This window comes from Pelobates fuscus, chromosome 12 (genome assembly GCF_036172605.1).
Source record: "Pelobates fuscus isolate aPelFus1 chromosome 12, aPelFus1.pri, whole genome shotgun sequence".
Lineage (NCBI taxonomy): Eukaryota > Metazoa > Chordata > Amphibia > Anura > Pelobatidae > Pelobates > Pelobates fuscus.
Genome location: NC_086328.1, coordinates 128,063,694 through 128,086,077, shown reverse-complemented (window position 1 = coordinate 128,086,077; position 22,384 = coordinate 128,063,694). Strand labels below are relative to the sequence as shown.

The 22,384-nt window shown below is 39.6% G+C and overlaps 1 protein-coding gene across 2 annotated transcripts in view; it reads left to right on the top strand.

The window, feature by feature from the left end:
* The first annotated feature begins 1,008 nt into the window (after positions 1 to 1,008).
* The window catches only part of SPON1 (spondin 1), a 308,501-nt gene continuing 287,125 nt past the window's right edge, over positions 1,009 to 22,384 (top strand). The window contains exons 1-2 of one of the 2 annotated variants that reach the window (XM_063437314.1): positions 1,009 to 1,559; positions 17,875 to 17,981. In XM_063437314.1, the coding sequence (XP_063293384.1) occupies positions 1,334 to 1,559; positions 17,875 to 17,981 (333 nt within the window). In that variant the 5' untranslated portion in view covers positions 1,009 to 1,333. The remainder of the gene's footprint in view (positions 1,560 to 17,874; positions 17,982 to 22,384) is intronic. The other variant, XM_063437313.1, reaches the window with a different exon arrangement.

Here is a 22,384-nt window from a genome sequence, read left to right as displayed (position 1 = left end):
TCATTGCATCTCAATGAAGAGATGATGATTGGCGCAGCATTTTGCCGCGGATGCACAATATCCTCCCAATATTTTCCTGTGGGATAGTATTGGATTGGCTGAGATCATCAAGATTGATGATTTCAGCCATGGAGGCGGGGCAAGCCATGCCGAGACTGGTGATGTGAGGGTAAAAAAGTGAGTGAAATACCTTTTATCTCCAAGATGAGCGGGCTGCCACTCGAAACAGCCACTCCAGAACTATCGTTTTAGGAATACATGTTTGTATTTCTGACACAACAGTGTTTCTTTAAAAGTTAAAGCAAGCTCTGAGATTATAATATATTATGACAGCATTAGATCATTTGTCACAGTAGAACTGACTTACCCAAGGCAACCTAAAATCCAAACTGTGATTCAATTATCTATTGAAAACGTATGGATAATGAGCAGTAAGTGTATCCCCTGTGAACATGCTGAATGCTGGCTATTTAACCACAGATTTAATGTGGAAAAAATCTCTAGCTGAGCATTTCAATGAAATATAGTTATATATATGTTTCAATTTTTCTGTATGCATTTTTTAAAAATATATATATATAGACCCTTGCGGGCATAGATTAAAACCATTCGTTGAATGGAACACAAAATGCCAAGAGCTAGATTTGATTTAATGGTTTAATGCCAGACTTCAAGAATAACATTTCAAAATTTGGCACAGCTCTCCCCCCATAGTCCCATTCCTCATCGTAATCTGAGTTTCTTGTAAGATGTAAACTCCTTATGTCTGTGTTTCGTTGCTCTTATGATTAACCTTTTAAATGTCAGAGGAAACACGTCGCAGATCTTTGTGACAATCTCAGAGTTTTTGTATTTTCCTTTTTTGTTAAATAAATCAGCAGTGTTCCAAGTTAAAGAAAAAATAAATAAATCTTGGGTCTCTTCACTTTCTTGTATCTGAAATCATCACGTAAAAATGCATTCGAAGAAACCGCACAGCAAGGATGTATAGGAAAATAAAGAGCGAGAGAGACATGTTAACCCTATACGCATACAGCAACTATTGACTTTGGTAAGAATGCTTCTGATTAATTCCTAGTCTGTTAGCACAGACCATCTAGCACAGATCTTTGCTGGGAGTCTTGGAGACAGCAGCGTCTCCTGAGCTCTGCTATTTCACCAAACCCTGTGAATTTTGCTAAGCAAAGTAAACATTACAGTGCTGCTAATCACATCCTCTGGAAGAAGGCAGCAGTCCGCTTTGGAATCTGATGAAGCTTAGACGTCCTCTCTTCCTCAGCTGCGGCCGAAGTTGAACACCCTCTTTCCACAGACGTCTCCCTTTTTCTTTGAAATGGGACGTTTTTTGCAACAATTCTTCTTGCATTATGCTGCTTTGAGTTGTTTTGGAATGGTTCACGGATTTATGGATGAAACTCTAGAAAAAGCCATCAAATCAGAAGGATATTGTAGCAGAATTTTAAGGGCTCAAGGAGGCACTAGAAAAGAAGGATACAATGAATTTAGCCTAAGAGTGGAAGGTGATCCGGAAATCTACAAACCAGGAAACACTTACAGAGGTCAGTGACTTCAGACAGACCCTTTGGGAGGTTGTGATGTCTGTAACGTAAAGCAAACCTTTTAATGTGTTGCTTTCCAATGCTTGTCTGACTATTTAGGTTAAAAGTGACTTCATTACAGCAGCAACTTTCTTCAACCTTGTTGCATATTGCGATACCCAAAATGATAATTACAGTATATTTTGTGTCATTTTTGGAAAGAGGGGCAGTCTGTATGTATCCGTACAGAAGTGATTAATCCTTTGCTTGCCAGATGGTTGATGCACACTACTTGTGCCACACATCTAAGGAAGAATTGAAATAATATACAGTGTATTCTGAGGGTTCTGCATTTTTTTTTTTTAGATGTACATTATTTAAAATAATATTCTCGTCTCTTTTTGTTTTCTGACTGATCTTGGTAGTGGGAGAATACTTGTACAGAGGGGGAGTGTTCGGTATGGTCTTATAGAAAGCTTTCTCTCTGTAATTGCAGACAATGTGTGCTTTTATTTTTGTGTTCTTTTGAGAAACCTGCATTTACAAAGAGGCATTTTGCACGATGCTAGAATGGGTGTTTCGGCGGTAATTACCTGAGCGCTGGTAAGTCAGATAAATAAGCACAGCTGATGTCACACACATAATATCCTGACAGCCAAATGTCTCTATAATAGAGCGTGCACAGAAATGCAGTTAAACGCCAATTAAAGTGATCAAGATTTCTACTGCGAGGAGTGGATGGATTCGATCCCTTTCAGTGCGCCTGTCTCCGATACGAACACACCTGACTCCTTTCTGTATTAACCCCTGAAGGACCAAACTTCTGGAATAAAAGGGAATCATGACATGTCACACATGTCATGTGTCCTTAAGGGGTTTTGCCTGCTTAGCATCTAAATGCAGAAACAATAGGAAAGTATGCATACGAGTAAAAAAGCACAGCTACATTACAGAGTGTTGTGTGTGTTTGTGTAAAGAGGAATTCCTGGGGCAGAGCTGTGAAACTGGAGCAATCACCATGGAAACCAAAGGAACGTTGCTGCTAATTGGCTAATTGCTCCAGTTTTAGAACTTTGCCTCAAGTGACCCTTAAGTAATCATTGAACTATGTTAGACTGCATTGACAGATGTCAGTAGACTACAGCTCCCATAACGCTCGGGCTCCCAAGGGCTTCCAGAGCAACTGGGAGTTCATCCAACAAAGTCAGGATGTGCGAGGTTAACACCGTTTGACATCCCCGTCCTATAGTGTTATCTCGTTTAACCCCTTAAGGACACATGCAATGTGTGACATGTCATGATTCCCTTTTATTCCAGAAGTTTGGTGCTTAAGGGGTTAAAGAAAATAAGGATGTTTAACAATTTTACATTTTAATAAACTCTTAATCGAAAGTCTTTTCAGTCATAGCATTATCCAGATAGTCTTAGAATGGATAGTAATCCCAGTTTATTACAAGGCAATGTTGTCGAAAGGTAGGCTGAGCATTGTGTGAGTTGCAGTCCGGTAGCAGTAAGAGCAACTGCTGTGATTCAGTCCTAGTTTAAACTTTTACCCAAGTCTTAATCAATATGTTTACATAGATATTTAGAGCAAGCAATGCTGTGTTTTAGTAAAACATATTAAAACGATCCATTCTTAGAATAACTCAATTGTAAGTAAGCTCTTGCATAACACATGCTTATGGCAACGTATGAGATTATATAAAAAAATGTCAACCAATTAATAATGATAATGTAGTTAAAACGTATTCAAATGTATCACCGAATGTCAACTGTTAATTAATGCCAAGAGATATTTTTAAGCAGGGCTAAGTCTAAATTAGAAAACAAAGCAAAATTTCATTTACTTAAAGGGACAGTCCTGGCATCTTAACTATTGCATATTACTGAAGTGGTTATGGTGCCTGGCTTGGTATTAAAATGTTTTTGAACTGTAAAACACTGAATGAGGGTTCTATCCATCCATCTTAACTCTAAAGCTGTGGGTGAGTGCCAGGGGACTCCAGGCACCATAACCACTTAAAGGAGATGAGGTGGTTATGGTGCCTTAAAAGCAACTAAATCATCTTTTTTATTTCTAACATAACATACAAGATGCAGAACACTCGCTCACTAAACACCAACTTCAACGCTCATCAAATGTAATAGTTTCATTTAAAACCACCTAACCTAGGCAAAAATAATGGGGGGGTTAGTTACAGTATATGAGCATACATTGCAATAGCCGGCCATGATGCCAATGTACCTCATTCATGGCAGGTCCTGCTCTAGCAACCTAATGCCTGCTCTTATGAGACGAATCCACTTAGTTGGGAAATCCTTCCTCCTGGGACTCTCTGCAGTACAAGGTTAAATAGGGCCCTGGAATGCGTCACCTATGACAGGGAGCGATGCTTTTTATTTTTTTAGCGTATAAACACGTTTTTTTTTCCATTGGGCTGCACATTGTGAGTCACTCCGAAAGAGATTAGTCTGTAAGTACTGGGAGTTATTTGACATTTTGACTGAGGTTTAATGAGCTTTATAAAGAAGGCCCATGGGATAGTATACCGGAAAATGTCTGTAGTGCTTTAATTCCTGTATATATACGTACTGCTCTAAGTACTGTATTTGTCGGTGATACATTTATAAAAGTTAAATGGACATTTTAGATACCATAACAACAACAGCCTATTGTAGTGGATATAGTACAAGGAAGCTACACATGCAGTGCTTACATTTTTGCTTTAAAACCACTTTCAAATGGTTTGACAAAGATCTGACATCCAAAGCCCCCACTCTCTACATTGACAATATAATAAGGAATTTCACTACCTTGTTCTCCGTACAGATATTTGGACCATGTGATCATGCATTGCTATAGCAGGATTTATATCCCCAAATGCTTAGAATCCTTCCCACATTATCAAATGCCTGTTGTCCAAAAGGGATATTCAGTGTTGCAGAAAGAGAAGTAGTGATTTAAGGTGGTTACTTAAAGAATCACTTTGGCTTAATGTAGTGTTTCTGGTGTCTATAGCCTGTCCCTGCAGGCCTTTTAATGTAAAACATTAAACATAGTAACACCTCTAGTGACACTCACTCAGAGGGCCACTAGAGGCGCTTCCATGATCAGTGCTGTACAGTGTGCAGTGCTGGTGTTCGGCGTCTCCGCACTTTGCATGGAGACGCTAACTGTTCCTCATAGACATGCATTGATTCAATGCACCTGTATGAGAACATGCTGATTGCTCAGGGCTGTGTTTTGCCTTGCATGCCCAATAACCTCCGAATGCATTACTATGGGAAAACATTGGCTTGGCATTGGCATTGGATCATCAAGACTGAGACTGGAGTGGCAAGGGAAATAATGTAAGTAAAATCACCCTTAAAGGGACACTCCAGGCACCCAGACAACTTCTGCCCATTGGAGTGGTCTGGGTGCCAACTCCCACTACCCTTAACCCTGCAAGTGTAATTGTTGCAGTTTTTTATAAACTGCAATAATTACCTTGCAGGGTTAAGTCCTCCCCTAGTGGCTGTCTATTAGACAGCCACTAGAGGGCACTTCCTGACTCATAGCACAGATTATCTGTGCTAGAGCGTCGCTGGACATCCTCACGCTGTGTGAGGACCTCCAGCGTCGCTCAATTCCCCATAGGAAAGCATTGAAAAGCATTTTCAATGCTTTCCTATGGAGAACTCTAATGCGCATGCGTAGCATTGCTGCGCATGCGCATTAGGTCTCCCCGGCCGGCCGGCGGGTTCAGTCTCGTCCACCGGCTGACGTAAGGAAGGGGAGGAGCGGCGGCGACCCGAAATCACCGCCGAGGGACATCGGCGGGGGTCTCAGGTAAGTGACTGAAGGGGTTTTCACCCCTTCAGCAACCGGGGATGGGAGGTGGGAGGGAGAGGGGACCTGCAGTGCCAGGAAAACTGACTGTTTTCCTGGCACTGGAGTGTCCCTTTACTCTCAAAGGAGAGGGGGGCTGGGGACCTTAATAGTGATTCCGGTGTATTCCAGACACTATAGTTCTAAAACCATCGTTTAGGTGGTTATCTGGTTAGAAAGGTTATTTACTCACCTTTCTCCTTGTGTCTGGCCCCGCTCTTGATTCGCCTCCTTGGCTGACATCATCAGCTATAGGTAATCATTAGATTGGCTGAGATTGTCAATTCTGATAACCTCACCCAAGGAGGTGGGGCAGAGCCAAATGCCTTCCTGGCTAATCAGCATCTCCTCATAGAGATGCATTGAATCAATGGGGAAAGTTCAGCACTAGCACTAACGTGGAGATGTGGATTGTCAGTGCTTTGCACTGTGCAGCACTAACCCAGGAAGCACCTCTAATGCTCTTAAGCTGTAATGTAAATATTGCCTTTTCTCTGAAAAAACCCACAGGGTCTGACTATACTGACCAGAACAACTACATTAAGCTGTGGTTGTTCTGGTGACTATAGTGTCCCTTTAATGTCTGCTAGTTTGATAAGATTGACAGCACCCCTCTCCCTCCAAAGAGTAAAGGAAGTCTCAATGAGGGATACTGTTCCTACAGTCATGGGAGGTGAGGACTAAATGGCTCTCACTGTTTGCATTACATTAGCATTCCAGAGATTGATAAAGATTGCTATAGCACTTTTTTATATACCTCTATTTTAGAAATAAATGCTATAACTGTACATACTATATGTGAATGTTATGCTCAAATACAAACATTTTATTACATTATGTTGACATTACATGTTTTTTTATTAGACCATAAGGTCTCTTACATCCAGCTTACAAAAAGCTATAATCAGGCAATTTGACTATTTTATGTACCTATCTATTTTTGTCACACCTCCTGTATTTTTGCTTTCATGCAATCGTTTTAGACCATGTGTGGAAGATTGCAAGATAAAGGGCACTGTATGCTGTCTGAATATTTTCTAACCCCAACATTTTCTATAAAGGATGAAGAAATAAATCAGAGTTTTAAATCAGCTAGCAGCCTTCATAAGCAGAAAGCTGATAACTTAAATACAAGCCTTAAAAAAAACCCTGTTATAATCAGAGGCTAAGCATAACGGGTTTCATTTCTGCTAATCAGACCCTGACATATTACCAATTCCAGTGCTCAGTTAAACATGTCCACTAGTTCACATTCCATGAACCGGAATTGGGGGCTCGTGATTGGACATGTTTTGTTCCTGGAATGTGCAAAAGACTCCTGACATAATAGGTTTTGCACAAAATTAAAGGGTTACTCCAATCACCATAACCACTTCAGTGAGTTGAAGGGATTGTGGTGGTAGGAATCTGTATGTGCAGTGTTTAATTAGGGGGGATCTAATTAATAGTGCCATATACATTTAAATAGAAAAAATGAATATTTTTCAGCTACATTTTTTTGCTATTTTGGCAACTTATTAGAGTAGGAGGCCTGTTACAATTATAACTATTTATATAACGCCAACATATTCTATAGCACTGAACAAAATGTAAACAAGATAAACATTTAATTCAAACAAAAAACAGATAGGACATAAGGGAACATACTACATGCACCATAACAACTACAGCTTACTATAGTGATTATGGTACAAATACGCTATGCATGTAGTCCCTTCATTTGTTTTGTCAAACTATTTTCAAGTGGATGAACCAAATCAACAGGGTTTTTAAGGAAAGGGCTAATTAGAAGGAATGAAGGGATAGAATGTTTATTTTAATGAATTAAAGATTAATCCACGTGTATGTTTTCTGTGGTTTTATTAAAAAAAAATATTAAGCAGTAAAGAAATACAAGTCTAGATATTTCTATATATTCTTTATATTTTGCTAGTCAATTTCTACATGTCAGCAAGGTTTAATTAAGATAGAATAGATTCCATCAAGGGGTATTACCCAGGTTAGGACTGAACTTCAATTCCAGTGTGATAATTGAAAAGCAATATTTCCAATTTGGGACCAAGTTACCATTTTCATAAAAAAAATCCAATCATTTTATGTGATTTTGTGAAGACCTAGCGAGGGCTGGAATATCTAAGAAAGCTACGCGGCTCCCCCATCTCTAGAGGTTGAAACTTTGTTGATGAATTTCTCCAATATATTTTTTAATAGTGAAAATCATAAAGAGGTAGATATTAATCATAGTTGGTTCTAAAGCCTATTTGTGGCCAGAGGCAAACCATTATTCAGTATTAGCGCCTCTAGAGTCTGCCTCAAATATAAAAAGTCTCGTACACTTGGTACCCAGCTACAGAGCAAGTGGTTTTGAAGCAGCTAATAAAATAATAAAATGTCCTTCCGTGAAATATCCAACAACCATGTCATAATGTATTAAATATTTTTAACTCTGAAAATTTTAGAAATATTACGCAGCACAATCCGCGTACTATAGTTGAAACTATAAAACAATTGACTTGACTTTAGAGAAGATTCTATTTAGGAAATAAATGAATTTATTATGCTCAAAGCTTTAATAATGGAACTCAGCGCAACATGGACAAAATACAATGAAACCATCTTCACCTAATGGGGACTCCTCTCAGACTTGGATCTCATAGTTGGTAAAGCCTTTATTTAGCCTTTCCATTGCTATGTCAGCTATTGCATCACTTTTAAGCCAACCAATTAGATTGTTAGACAGCCAAGTCTCAAGATAAGTTTATTTTCATTAGTTGTGTCAGTTATTATGAATTTTAGTTTGTCCTTTTTTGGGGCAGAAGAAAGAAGACTTCAGATGTTAACTAGGTTGCCCCTCTGTATATTATAAGAGTCCCACTCACTGGACATGTCTGGGGGCAGGGATGTGGACAGTGATATGTCCACTTGCAAAACAGCAAGTGAATAATAATGTGTTATGTGCATCCTGCAACAATCTCTAAGTAGGTGTTACACGTCACAAAAACATCCTGTAACATATTCTTCCTCACCTTGCGGTTGCTGCACCCAGCGGCCGTGCGTCTGCATGACTGACACTTGCGGCATGCTAATGGACGCCGACCGCTGCGGATCCACGTCAAATTATACCCCCACGTCCGCTCACGTGATTGATGATGTCGGCGTGCACGGGACATCACGCAACGCAAACGCGCACCTTTTGGGGTCAAAGATCGATCTCGGCCAATCAGAAAGGTAAAGCAGGTACCCAAAATTTCCTTTCCTCATTGCCCTGTCATGGTTTCCCTAGTGGTTGTCCGAGAGCGCGTTCCTGATTCAAGTTTCTTCTGGTTTTTGACTTCGGCTTTGATTTTGACTTCCCTGTACTCTGGTATCGCTGACCTCTGGCTTTCCTTTATCGTTGTGTTCCTTTCTGTGTCCCCTGACCTTGGCTAGCACCCTGACTATTCTTTGGTACGTTAGTCCGGCCATTCTAAGGTCCGGTAATACGTTACCCATTAATCATCTGTGTAACACAATTCTACGTGCTGGATCATACAGTAATCCTGACATTTCCACATGAATGCCAGGACCAAAGGTTTCCCAGCAGAACATCGCCCAAAGCAGAACACAACCAGCTATGCACCTGAGCCAAAATAAAATGTGGTCCATTGGATATGCTCTGACTCAATCTAGCCATCACTGTTTGGCTGTTGTCAAGGTCACCCAGATCTTTTCCCTTGCCCAATTTTCCTACTTCCAACACATGAAAGTCAAGAACTGACTGATCACTTGACAGGTGCCATTGTAACTATATAATCAATGTTATTCACTTCACCTGTCAGTGGTTTTAATGTTGTGGCTTATCAGTGCATAGTGATCCGTCTGTTCTAAACTTTACACAGGTTCTATATCCTGGAAAGAATTGAGAATAGAGTGATACGTTGTCATAACATCTACAGACAGGATAGTCATTGAGAATATATGCCACAAAGTTGTGTAAAAAGCCTGTGCTATAGTGTACTGTGTTTTTAAAAGAAAAATAATGGTTAACTAATATCTTGAACATTTATAAAACTATGCTGAACCAAAGTTCACATATTTGAGCTAAAGTCTTCGTATCTATAAAATAATTACCAGTGAAGAAATCAGTGCAGTCAATTCCACTCTGTATAAGGACGTGACTCAATAAAGAATTTTATTGGTAATGTCAATTTATGAAGAAACAGAAATTATGAAATGTTACTACCATAATGTGTACTATAAATGCAATGACACCATATGCACAGCATTACAGTTACTAATATTTCATTATTATTATGTTATTTATATAGCACCAACAAATTCTGTAGAGCTTACAGTGGGTGGACGAACAGACATGTAGTTGTAACCAGACAAGTTGGATACACAGGAACAGAGGGGTTGAGGGCCCTGCTCAATGAGCTCACATGCTAGAGGCAGTGGGGTAAAGTGACACAAAAGGTAAGGATAGTAATAGACTAGTGACAGTTGCAAGAGAGGAATCAGTTGGGAGCTAGTAACAGTTTAATTGATAGGCTTTTATGAAGAAGTGGGTTTTTAATGACTTTTTGAGTGGAGACTGGATGAGCAGCTAACAGAGGAGGGAAGTGAGTTCCACAGGAACGGTGCAGCCCTTGAGAAGTCTTGAAGGCGAGCATCAGAGGTGATAGATGTAAGTCTTCAGCAGAGCGTAAGGGCCTAGACGGGACATACTTGTGTATTTGGGAGGATAGATAGGTGGGAGCAGCATTATGTAGAGATTTGAAAGCAAGAACCAGAATTTTAAATTGAGCCCTAATTTCATAACTATCCTTTTTTGTTACATATATTATAAAAAATGTTACCACTTTAGAGCATACCCCCAACATCAGCATCCTGTGATGTGGATGTCAGTGGGTGGGTTAAAAGGAGATGGACCAGTGACACACATTGCATCACTGGTGCTGTGGGTGTTTCACTGCTCTGCAGAGGTCCTAGTGTCTTTGGCATCAGATGATGATTTTTAGGGTCAGTTCCCTGGTTTTCTCAGAAGCAGGACACCAGGGAACAAACTGGAATGACAGAAGAGGACCCAAAGATCGGCTTGCTAGGGAGGGATGCTGCTGCATCCTTGGGAGTATTAATAGATTAAAATAGTTGCGTTGAGTTGTTCTACAGATATGGAACATGATTAATCAATGCACTGCGAGTTTGTATCTGGTTAATCATTGGCTTGCAGTCAGTGCACCAGTTTAGCAGCACTTGTACCTCTATTAGGCTTGGCGTACAATACAATAGTTTTTAGTTAGAGAGGAGTGGAGTTAAAGGGGCAGTTAAATCAGTGGAGTGGGTAGCAGTGGCTGAAAAACCACTTTGAAAATCACTTAAAATCACTTGACTTTTGACGACTTTCTACTTAGCAAGAGCACAAGAGAGCATTAGTTAAACCAGAACTCCTCCTAATTAAGAAAAGTAGACATTTTCGATTTTTGTCGAATGCTACTATATTTGCTGAAAAACATTTTTTCGGAAAATAATTTTTTGCAAGCTCGACCAGCAGCCTTCAGCCATTGATTGTATTAATTTACAAACTCCTGACTTCTACTTACTAGAAATTCTTTATTCGGGGCTTGATGTAATCATTAATTAAACTGTGACAGGTGTTCCAGCTGCAAAACACAAAATGCATTTCAAGAACAAATAAATAATAGTTTAGGTATTTGCCTTAAGCATGCCCCCTCTATAAAGCACTATAAAGTGTACTACCGCTAACATGCACGATTTTGTTGACTTCCCTGAGTAATTATAAGGACTGCTTTTAATTTATTCATATGTAGCATCTACACAAATGTGCTCTGAGCAAGGTTGTACGATTAGTTTCTTTTTGTCAGGACTCTCTGTACAGAAACACTAAATACAAAAAAAAAAATATTGTGAACTTAAACGAATATGTTGACAAGTGCTTAAATGGAAGCCAATACAAGGGATGGGCAGGAAATCCTGCTATCTGTGTTGGAATGTCCGTGAAAGTGCGGCCATAGAGACTCCCACGGAAAATGAGATGAAGCTAATATCTGTTTCTGCCAACACAAATACGTGTTCTTACTTTATGACTGTAGGTGTGGGGTTCCACTGGGACCATCGGGAATAAAGGCAGAAAACCATTGAGATGCATGAAAATGATGTAACAATAATCAACAAAGAATAATACGAATGATAATATAATAAGCAAAACCGAGAAACTGCTAATTACGTGCAAAGGAGCAAGTTTAAAATTTCTAACTTTGGGATTTATTCACTAAACACATAATTGTGGTGAATTGTAAAAAAAAAATGCAACATTTTGACAAAAGCTCATTTGAAATAATTCTCCAGTTATGAATTTAGGCTATTTTAGATTACATTTTGGAACTGGGTTTCTAGTCCATTACAGTTCAGTGTTAAGTAAATAACCTTACGTAACGTCATCAGCACAAAGGTATTGCTTTTTAAAGGGACACTCCACTGCCCAAATACAAAATAAATAAAACTCGCTGTTTAGTAGATATACCCCGAATGAAAACATGCATGCATTTAATTATGCATTTTTTTCCTTTGAGTAATATAAAAAATCAGCTTGCAAAACCTGCAGTTCTCTTGTCTGCTGCCTTTGCATGCCCTCCCCTTCTAACCCCGCCCAGACTTTCTGTGGCTGTCCAATCACAGACTTCCCAATACAGCTCAATGAGAAGTCTTGACAAGGCAGTTGCTCTGGGCAATATCGCCTCTTCAGTTCAGTGTAAACAAGCTATCCAAACCAGGAAGGAACAGGACCGGTTGTCTGCTTGAAAATCCAAGGGGGTGTAACAAGTAAAAGCTGACCTTTTTTTTTGCTTTGAGATTTATATGAAATATCAAATTACATTAAATTCCATTTCAGACAAGGAAAGCCAGGGCTAACAGTGTAAATGAAGAGGAGAAATAGGAACATTTTTTAAAAAATGTATCCTGTTCTCTGTACTTGTACATATTAGTCATAGGTGATTTCTCTAAGCTGACTGCCAGGTGCAAAGGACAACGATTATAACCCTGACTGACAGGGAGCTAAGATGAATCGAAAAACATAACTGTATATAGGATGTAAGTAAGGCACTAGAATACATCAATGCCCTGCTGTTATAGGCTTTTTGGGCACTATACTTGCTCCCTCCAGGGCTGTATTTCACCATATTCCTGTACGCTGGTTATGACCCTGCCTCTGAAACTGACAATAAAACAAAGCGTCAACATGTTAGGCACCAATATGAGCAAACAGAAGTGGGGCTGTAGGCACTCATGAATGCTCAGACACTCACTTGTAATCATTAGCAGAATATTCCCTCCACATGCTATATACACTACACCACAATTCGGGCTCAAGCAACCGAATGACCAAATTAACAAATAAAGCGTTAAGAATGCAATTCTCTATTCCTAACAATCCTGATGTAATGTTTTAGTTTATAAGCCCCCCCTATATTTAATTTTATTTATTTTTTTATAAAATAGAGGAGTATTGGGGACCTTTGGTGCAAGGCCTGCGGTTACCGCAATGCGTGTAAGATTTAAGCATTGAGAATCATTGAATACAATGATTCTCTGTGGCAGACCGTGACGGCACTGTGCATGTGCGCCTGATGTCACGGTTTGTTACTGTATGAGAGCTGGGAGGTCGGATTCCCAGCGGTCAAACCTGGAGAGCTTGGAGGCGCAGCTTGAAGCCGCACTTCCAAGCTTTCTAATTAGTGAAATAAAGGGTTTGGGGCTGTACGGGGACTGCAGGCACCATAACAACTTCAATAAGATGTGTTCATTTAAGATATAGATTTGTCCATTTAAAATTCAGGATTCTTCTATGGAGCATCACATTAAAAAAACAAAAACTGTCTGCTTTACATCCACACATTGTTTTGTCAACATGCATGATGTGTAATCATAGCGGTGGGCTTCAGACTCCTCGTGGAAGACAGAGCCCAGGTTTTATTGATAGAACATAATACAAATTATTTTGCGCATTATCTTTACATCCTTAACATGTTCGTACATTTCGTTTTGGAAGTCCATTTAAACATTTTCTTAGTTTTGTTTTAATACTGAGTGAGAAAGTATACCTAGCTGTAAATTACGTTAATAAAAATAATAAAAAGGTACAATTTGGAGCTTAAATCAAAATATAACAGCAGTGCATTTATCTCTTTCATAATTACCTACACAATCTTCACTGTGCGCTATGCAGGTCACCCGAGTATGGTCTTCCTCTTCCCAATCCTAAAACACTTGTTTGACTGATTTACAATGTCACAACATTTCCAACCTCCAGTGAATAAAACATCTGAATCAACAGTGAAGAACAAAACCTAATCACACTGAATTGTAACTCGCTGATTTTCATTGCATAACCAACTACTGAGACTGACTCACTCGGTAAATGGAGCAATAACTACAAACATTGTTAAAGAACAAACAAACACAAAGAAGAAAAATAAAGGCAAATGCAGAGAAAAAAAAAAAAAAAGCAACACGTTTAAGAACATTTATTGACTGGTAAAATGATTACTTATAGCATACAGGAAGGTTGGTTTCTGTTTAAAAAACAAGATAATCTGACATCGGGTTGACCATGTCTTCTCTTATCCTCCTCTGATCACCACTGACATCCCTCGGCTCATGCCCCTCTTTCCCCAGTTTTGTTCCTCATCGTATTCCCCCCCCCCTTTGTCAAGTTGTTTCCATTTTCTTGTGCTTCCCCCTTCCATAGTTGTGTCCCTCTTCTTAGTCACCTTAGTCTATCTTGAGTCTTCCATTCCTCCATTCCTTTTCTAGTAAACTATAAATGGCCTGGAAGTGTAGCTGAGTGCCATGGGAGATGCTGTAGTAAGGGCAGGCAGTGTGAAGCACAGAAGGTCAGGTGGGGTTATGATGTTAAGTTCCTATATCCCCTCTCTCTCTCCTATTATTTGGCCAAAATGAAGCATTGCCACCACATGTCTCATGCGAGATAGAGATATTTTCCTTCTCATAGGAACACCCATTCTACACTAATATAGCAACCACATTCATAGCAGTTAGCAAAATGGTACACACTGATTAAATGCAGACACCCAATGTAGGTACCTCTCTGGCAGCTTAGTGGTGCACTTGGTAACACCAGTAAGGTAGGGGAGCACTAAGAAAGGAAAGTGAGGAGATGTGGGCAGCAAATAGCAAACCTTATAGGGGAGGATCATTTAATCCCTACCAGAATAACAGAAAAGGTGTTTCAAAGAATGGTATATGACGCCAAGAAATTTGTATATGTGAAATAAAAATATGTATGATAAATATATACACTGATTAACTACAACATTAAAACCACCTGCCTAATATCGCATAGGTCCCCCTTGTGCTGCCAAAACAGCTCTGATGCTTCGAGGCATGGATTCCACAAGACCTCTGAACATGTCCTGTGGAATCAAGCACCAAGATAATAGCAGCAGATCCTTTAAGTCCTGCAAATAGCGAGGTGGGTTCTCTTCTGGATTTGTTGTTCCAGAACAACCCACAAAAGCACAATCAAATTAATATCTGAGGAGTTTGGAGGTCAAGGCAACACCCAGAAATATGCAATAAAAAAAATTACAAATATACCTTCGAAGTTCTTGTTTTGGATGCAAATGATGGATTCTGCAAGCATTGTCTAGACCAGGAAACAACTAAAAATCTTCCATTCAATCCTGGCAATACAATTTAACATGGGGAGTTCAGCATATATCCTATATCCCAACCCAGCAGGAGTATGTGAGCTCCCTAGTTCATTGATTGGTGTCTTTTACAAATAGCCCACATAAGGAAGTAAAAGTAACTGGGTTCTATTACTTCTTGTAGATTTAGGTAGACAGACCCTACTAGGGCCACTGAAGACCCTATTCCTTAGTTTGAATAGATCACTGACACATCCTCACTGACAAGGGCATAGACTGTCCTATGTTTTCCAAATGTCAGTTCAAGTTTCACATTGCTACTATCTGGTCAATAAGAAAATATACATGTTAAAATACCTACCTGTTACTTATGAGGAGAAGAAACATCAGTCTTCTGGGGTAGAAACAGACAGATGTAGCATTAAAACATTAAGAACAATTTAAAGGGACAGTCCAGACTGCTAAAGCACTTTAGCTTGCCTAAACGTTTTATGTGTGAAGAGTGTGTCCTATTTTTTTAATCTTGAAAAAAGAGAATATTTCAATAAAAATTGACACTTAGCTTTCAAGCAGACGATCTGTTACTTCCTGGTTTGGTTTGGATAGCTCAGTGGAACTAAACCCAAGAGGCAGCAATAGTTCAGAGCACCTGTCTTACAAAGACTTCTCATTGAGCTGCATTGGGAAGTCTGTGATTGGACAGCCACAGAAAGTCTGGGCGGGGTTAGAAGGGGAGGCCTTGCAAAGGCTGCAGACAAGAAAAATGTATGTTTGCAAGCTGTTTACCGCTTTCAGGTATATCTACTAAACAGTAATTTTCATTTATTTTGTGTTTGGGCAGTGGAGTGTCCCTTTAATGATGAATGGATAAACACTCCATACACTATGACAAATTCCATGACATGAAACAGTGCCTACAAGGTCCTTTTAGGACCCCTGGGCACAGCAACATTTCCTCAACTTCCTCCTTGGGTGGGTTTGCCCCAATTAAGAAGATATATTTTCAAGATTCTGTTTCATTTTGGTCACTGATTTATAGTCTATGATTCCTAAACAAAACTGTTTGAAATGAGAGAGGGTTGGGGGCAGCACAATTAAAAAGTTGTTTAAAATGGCCATACTGTAACCAGATATCCACTTTATTAGGGGATACATGTGTTGTATAGGCTATTGTTTATTTTAATTATGCCCTGCAGTAGATGTTTCCAATTAACATTCCCTAGCTTGGAATAACGTACTCCTGAAAGAAATGTCTAATCGTTGCACTTTAAGAGACAGGTAGAGTGAGATACTCCAATTCCATATGCTACAAGTTTGTACACAGCATCATCTAAATTATGTTCCAGATGTTTGCAATCAACACACTTGTGTCATGGCTCAGTAAACTTGGAATTAGCTAGGATGTGCTGTAGGGAGATAATGAGTTGATATTATACTCACGCTTGCAGGACTTCTCACGGGCGGCTCCCTTCCTATGGAATAGCCTGCCTACCGCCATCAGACTCTCCCCTAGTCTTGCATCTTTTAAGAAGTGCCTTAAAACCCATTTCTTTAGGAAAGCTTATGGCCTCCCAGAGTAACCTCTACCTCACATACCTGTCTCTTACTCTCTCCTAAAGGGCAGCACTCTACTCTCTCCTCCAGCTCTGCTTCACTCCCACCTTATGTGATTGCAAATTCCTGTTCTAGTGTGTTTTACACCCCAATTCCTATAGACTGTAAGCTTGTTTGAGCAGGGTCCTCTTCAACATATCGTTCCTGTAAGTTTTTTGTAATTGTCCTATTTATAGTTAAATACCCCCTCTCATAATATTGTAAAGAGCTACGGAATCTGTTGGCGCTATATAAATGGCAATAATTATAATAATAATAATAATAATGGGCAAATGTAATGGCAATCCAGTATCCAGCAGCAAGCCTTCCACCAAAAGTTATTTTTAAAGTTAACACACATGAGTAAACAAGAACAATATACAGGCTAAATAATTGACAAAATTGATTCAACAATGATAAGTAAATTGATCACGTGATCAGGCAGTACTCACTCAATCAATATGTGTGACATCTGTGCAGGTGACCTAGCCTCTAATAGAAAAGGAACAGTGAATAATGTACAATAATAAAAATAAAACATAACAAAATAACACATTAATTCATAGAAATCGGTGTCTACGTGTATCGCCAACAGATCTCCATTACATGTTTCTATTCTCAGCATGACTACCAAGGGTTATTTACTAACGTGAGAATTCACAGTGAATTCACAGTGACTTTCAAAGCTAAGGCCAGAGTAGTCAAAGTGGAAGCACAGCTGGCTTACAGAACCTTTTCACTTGGGCTATTTTGACCTTAAATTGGAAATTCTCTTTAAATTCTCATTATAATGAATAAGCCTATGTGTTCCATCCTTCTAAATTGATTTCAAGTACATTTGGATTTTGTAATAGTAACATCTATACATCATCTGACGCCTGGGTCACATACGAGCGCAAGCTCTAGACACTCTATGCTCCCTTGGCAAAAAATGCTCTATAAAAATAGATTATTGTAACTATTACAGGAAGTGAGCATCTGAAATACTAATTCATTTCTGATAATACCTCCTGTAGAGGTAAGGCCAAGCTCTCCTCCCTCAATGGATTTCCGTGTTCTGCATCACAGTTGGTTCTTATCGTGTTCTAGATACATGTTATATAATGTATACCACGTGTTTTCCTATGGAGATAATTAACAGTGCCACCATTAAAATGATTGCTGTTACACACTGATCACACCTTTCTCTTTCTGTTTGCAGTAACACTCTCGGCTGCTAGCCCGGCTTATTTCCGAGGGTTCACACTTATTGCCCTTAAAGAGGGTAAAGATGGGGAGAGGGAGGAAGATCATGCTGGATCCTTCCAGGTGAGTGAAGTTCACCTTATTTTTGCTGTACTTTACATTATGTTAATTCCTTTCATTATTAACCATGCTTTGAAGCATCATTATACAGCTAACCATTCTTTATAATGTCTATCTTTGTGTGCATAATATTGTTCTGGGAATAGATTATGAAAAATCTGTCAGGTTTTGTGTCATTAACCTTTTCAAGTATGGTCAAATAAACAGAGAAGAATGAATGACTTAAGATTTTTTTTCTGACTAATAGGTCATGTTTTTTAACAATGTTCCTCAAACACAGGTAGCCCAGCCAAAACCATCTTTAAAGGAACACTTCAAACACCATAACCATTACAGGGTGCTGTAGTGGTTATGGTGTCAGAGGTGCCTTGGTGCCCCTCTCCCCATTGTAAGTAGTCAAACCATTTTGAACGGCTGGACGTCTTACCTGTAGGACCGTCAACCGCTATGTCCCATCTCCACTTCTGCTCAACGAGAGCCAAAAAACTTTTGTTCATGACCTTCCATAAGTTCTCCTGAGCTGAATACTTCAGTTCTAGCAAATTGGCTAAGAGTGTCAGCAACTTGTTCTCAGTGAATTAAACCCTGCACCTGGTGGTAGCTTAAAGGGAAACTCCAGTGCCAGAAAAACGATCCGTTTTTCTGGCACTGGAGGGTCCCTCTCCCTCCCACCCACCAATCCCCGGTTACTGAAGGGGTGAAAACCCCTTCAGTCACTTACCAGGGGCAGCGACAGGTCCCACGTCGCTGCTTCCTCCTCCCCCGCCGCTCCTCCTTCTGGTTACGTCGGCCGGTGGGCGAGACTGATCTCGCCCGCCGGCCGAGGAGACCTAATGCGCATGCGCGGCAATGCCGCGCATGCGCATTAGCGCACCCCATAGGAAAGCATTGAAAATGAATTTCAATGCTTCCCTATGGGGAATAGAGCGACGCTGGAGGTCCTCACACAGCGTGAGGACGTCCAGCGACGCTCTAGCACAGAAAACCTGTGCTATGAAGCAGGAAGTGTCCTCTAGTGGCTGTCTAATAGACAGCCACTAGGGGAGGACTTAACCCTGCAAGGTAAATATTGCAGTTTTAAAAAAACTGCAATAATTACACTTGCAGGGTTAAGGGTAGTGGGAGTTGGCACCCAGACCACTCCAATGAGCTGAAGTGGTCTGGGTGCCTGGAGTGTCCCTTTAATGAAGCGAGCTTCCAGCTCTCACTGACCAGTAGTGGAGATGGTGAGAAACGTCTGGCAGATCCCTGGTAACAATTCAAACTGTTCTAAAATGGTGTACTTCTTACAATGGGAGGGTTTCAGGGCACTCCTGGCACCATAACCACCTCAGTGACCTGTGGTGATTATGGTTATTGGAGTGTTCCTTCACATAACAATATGACTTTAATATTATTGATGTTGGATATTTCAATTGGGTTTTAGCCTGTCACAACTCTGACTACATAGACAAATTCTCAGGGTACCATAGTCCCTTTTCTTTCTATACTGATATGATAATAAGGGGTTTGTTGGTACTATGCTCGTTTATTGTTTATTACTACTTGAGTTGTTTAAAGCAGGTTGGTAATTTCTGTGGGTATTAATTTTCGCTTTAACCTCTAACTATTTTCGGCTAACACTCCAATCCGATATCAACATGTAGGAAACAGATTAATTTGGCTTCCGTTAAAGTACTTGTGGAAAACCTCTACTTAGAGACAATATCTTCTGACTGCACCTACTGGCAGCTTCCCTTTCCTTTCCTTCCATTCTCACACATAATGTGGCCAATCTACGTGCAGAAATTGGTGATAGACACCTTTATCTTCACAGACAGGTGTGTTTATTTTACTTTGCCAGCTCATGCATATTTTGCAAGAAGATATAGTTGACTTCAACCATCACTCAAAATCATCGTCTGCTTTGTATTAAAGGGGACCTGTCACTTCCCTGGATTTTTAATATTACGGTTACTTATCCCTATATTTAACAAATATGTATTTGTGAGGTGTGAATAATAAAATGGAATATAATAATCCACACAGCTTTAGCCGGCAACTGGGCGCCTCCATCCTAGCTCCCTGTCGGTCATTGCTATCAGCTCTGTCCTTTCCACCTGGCAGTCAGCATAGAGAAAGCGTACGGACGGAGGAGCGTACAGACAATGTTTCTGTTTATCTGGTTCATGTGCAATGTTTGTATGGACTTTACCTAATCGGAACTGTTAAGGTCTTAATAAACATATAACTTTAATTTAAAATGCTGAAGTGGCAGGTCTACTTCAAAACAATCTCTTATATTGATATCACTGAGTAAAATGTATCACCAGCTCAAAACATGGGGAAATTGGGAAAACTCTTGTTACAACATTTTTAGTGAAAATCTGAACATCTGCCAAACCATAAAATTTGAATATTGAATATGTGAAGGTTCTTATCCTTTCTTCTCCTGTGGAACTGAGACCTTTTACAAGCAAATGTATTTGGAACCTACGAGATAGCAAACGTTTTCAGTTTTAGAAATGTTAAAGAAACACTGCAGAAATACAAAACAAACTCACTGAATGAAAACATGCATTTAATTATGTATTATTTTTTTCATTGGGGGATAGCTAAAAACAGCTTGCAAAAACTGCAGTTCTCTTGTCTGCAGCCTGTGCAAGCCCTCCCCTTCTAACCTCGCCCAGACTTTCTACGGCTGTCCAATCACAGACTTCCCAGTGCAGCTCAAAGAGAAGTCTTTGCATGGCAAGTGCTCTGGGCAATTGCTGCCTCTTGAGTTTAGCTTCACTGAGCTAAACAAACCAGGAAGTAACATGACTGGCTGTCTAATTGACAGCCAAGAGGGTGTAACAATTATAATTTTAAAACTGCACTTTTTGTAAAATGAAGGGAAAAAAAGCTCTTGAAGAGCTTTATGGGACTGAAGTGTCTTTTTAATTATGCTAAGAGTGTTTCTTTAATTATGCATATTGTGTTTGTACTCTTGACCAAAGACATTTTTTAATATTTGAGTTACATGTTTACAGAATTGTTTTCGGCTGAGCCGTCACATTTTAAACACAAGTGTTATCACAGTTAATATTGTAGCAAATGTCAAACAGAAACACAAAGATATGACAACCAAAAATCTTTGTCATGAATCTTAATGAATATAGAATCTGTCTCTTGATCAATGTGAGAATACATTATTATCATATGACCTTTCATCAACCATGTAATTATCCAAAGAGAACCTCTGTGATTACATTAATTAGAATTTCTCCAAGTCTGTCTACTTTTGCTGAATTATTGATATTCCCAAAATGACAAAGCATTACCTGTCCACCCCCAAAAAGATCTTCTTCTTTTAATCATATCACTATTTTGCTACAGTGAAAGATGAAATCCAGATATTATTTTTTTGCTACCACATACTCTTTGCCCTATAACATTTGGTATATATTGTCTACAATTTGTAATCTAATAGGTATTATGGCCGTTGTTTTATATTAGTCTCAGGATTGTAATCAAACCCGTGGCCTCAAATATCTACCCTTCTTCTTCCCCACTGGAGAAAGAAGGGCTCATGCCAAAAGAAAGTTGACAGGATCAACTTAAAAGTGGGTGTTGAATAATTGTTAATTGATGGAGTTAAGCAAAGCTTCATTCCTCTTCACCACTGCTGCCATGTCCAGAGAATATTATTATTATTATTTATATAGCGCCAACAAATTCTGCAGCGCTGTACAATGGGTGGACTAACAGACATCTATTTGTAACCAGACAAGTTGGACACACAGGAACAGAGGGATTAAGGGCCCTGCTCGATGAGTTTACATGCTAGAGGGAGTGGGGTAAAGTGACACAGAAGATAAGTGTAGGGTAGAAAAGTAGGTTGCTAGGAGAGTATTCATTGAGGGCTTAGTATATGTTTTGATGACAGTTGCAGGAGAGGAATCAGGGTGCGGTGAGGGAAAGCTGTTCACAGTTTAATTTAAAAGCTTTCCTAAAAAAGTATGTTTTCAAAGATTTTTTGAAGGAGTGGAGACTGGGTAAAAGTCTAACAGATAGGGGAAGGGCGTTCCATAGATGCAGCCCTACAAAAGGCTTTAAGGTGAGCATCAGAGGTAGGAGTACGGACAAAGGTTAGATGTAGATCTTCGGCAGAGCGTAGGGGCCTAGAGAAACAATATTGAGGTCTGGTACTTATTTATCATACACAAAATCTAAAATGCTCTTGAATGTAAATAGAAGGGCCTCACTTGCCAAATATCCAGGGAGATGCCCAGTGAGTAAGTTCCAGTCCATTACATTAAGAAAGAACAGTAAAGTTGCATGAAGAAAGCACGCTGTAGTTCACCTTATTCATTTCGGAATATTCGACTCTTTGACATTCCGATGACTAAGGACCGAAAGGTCTGGACTGCGTAAGGACTTTTTGT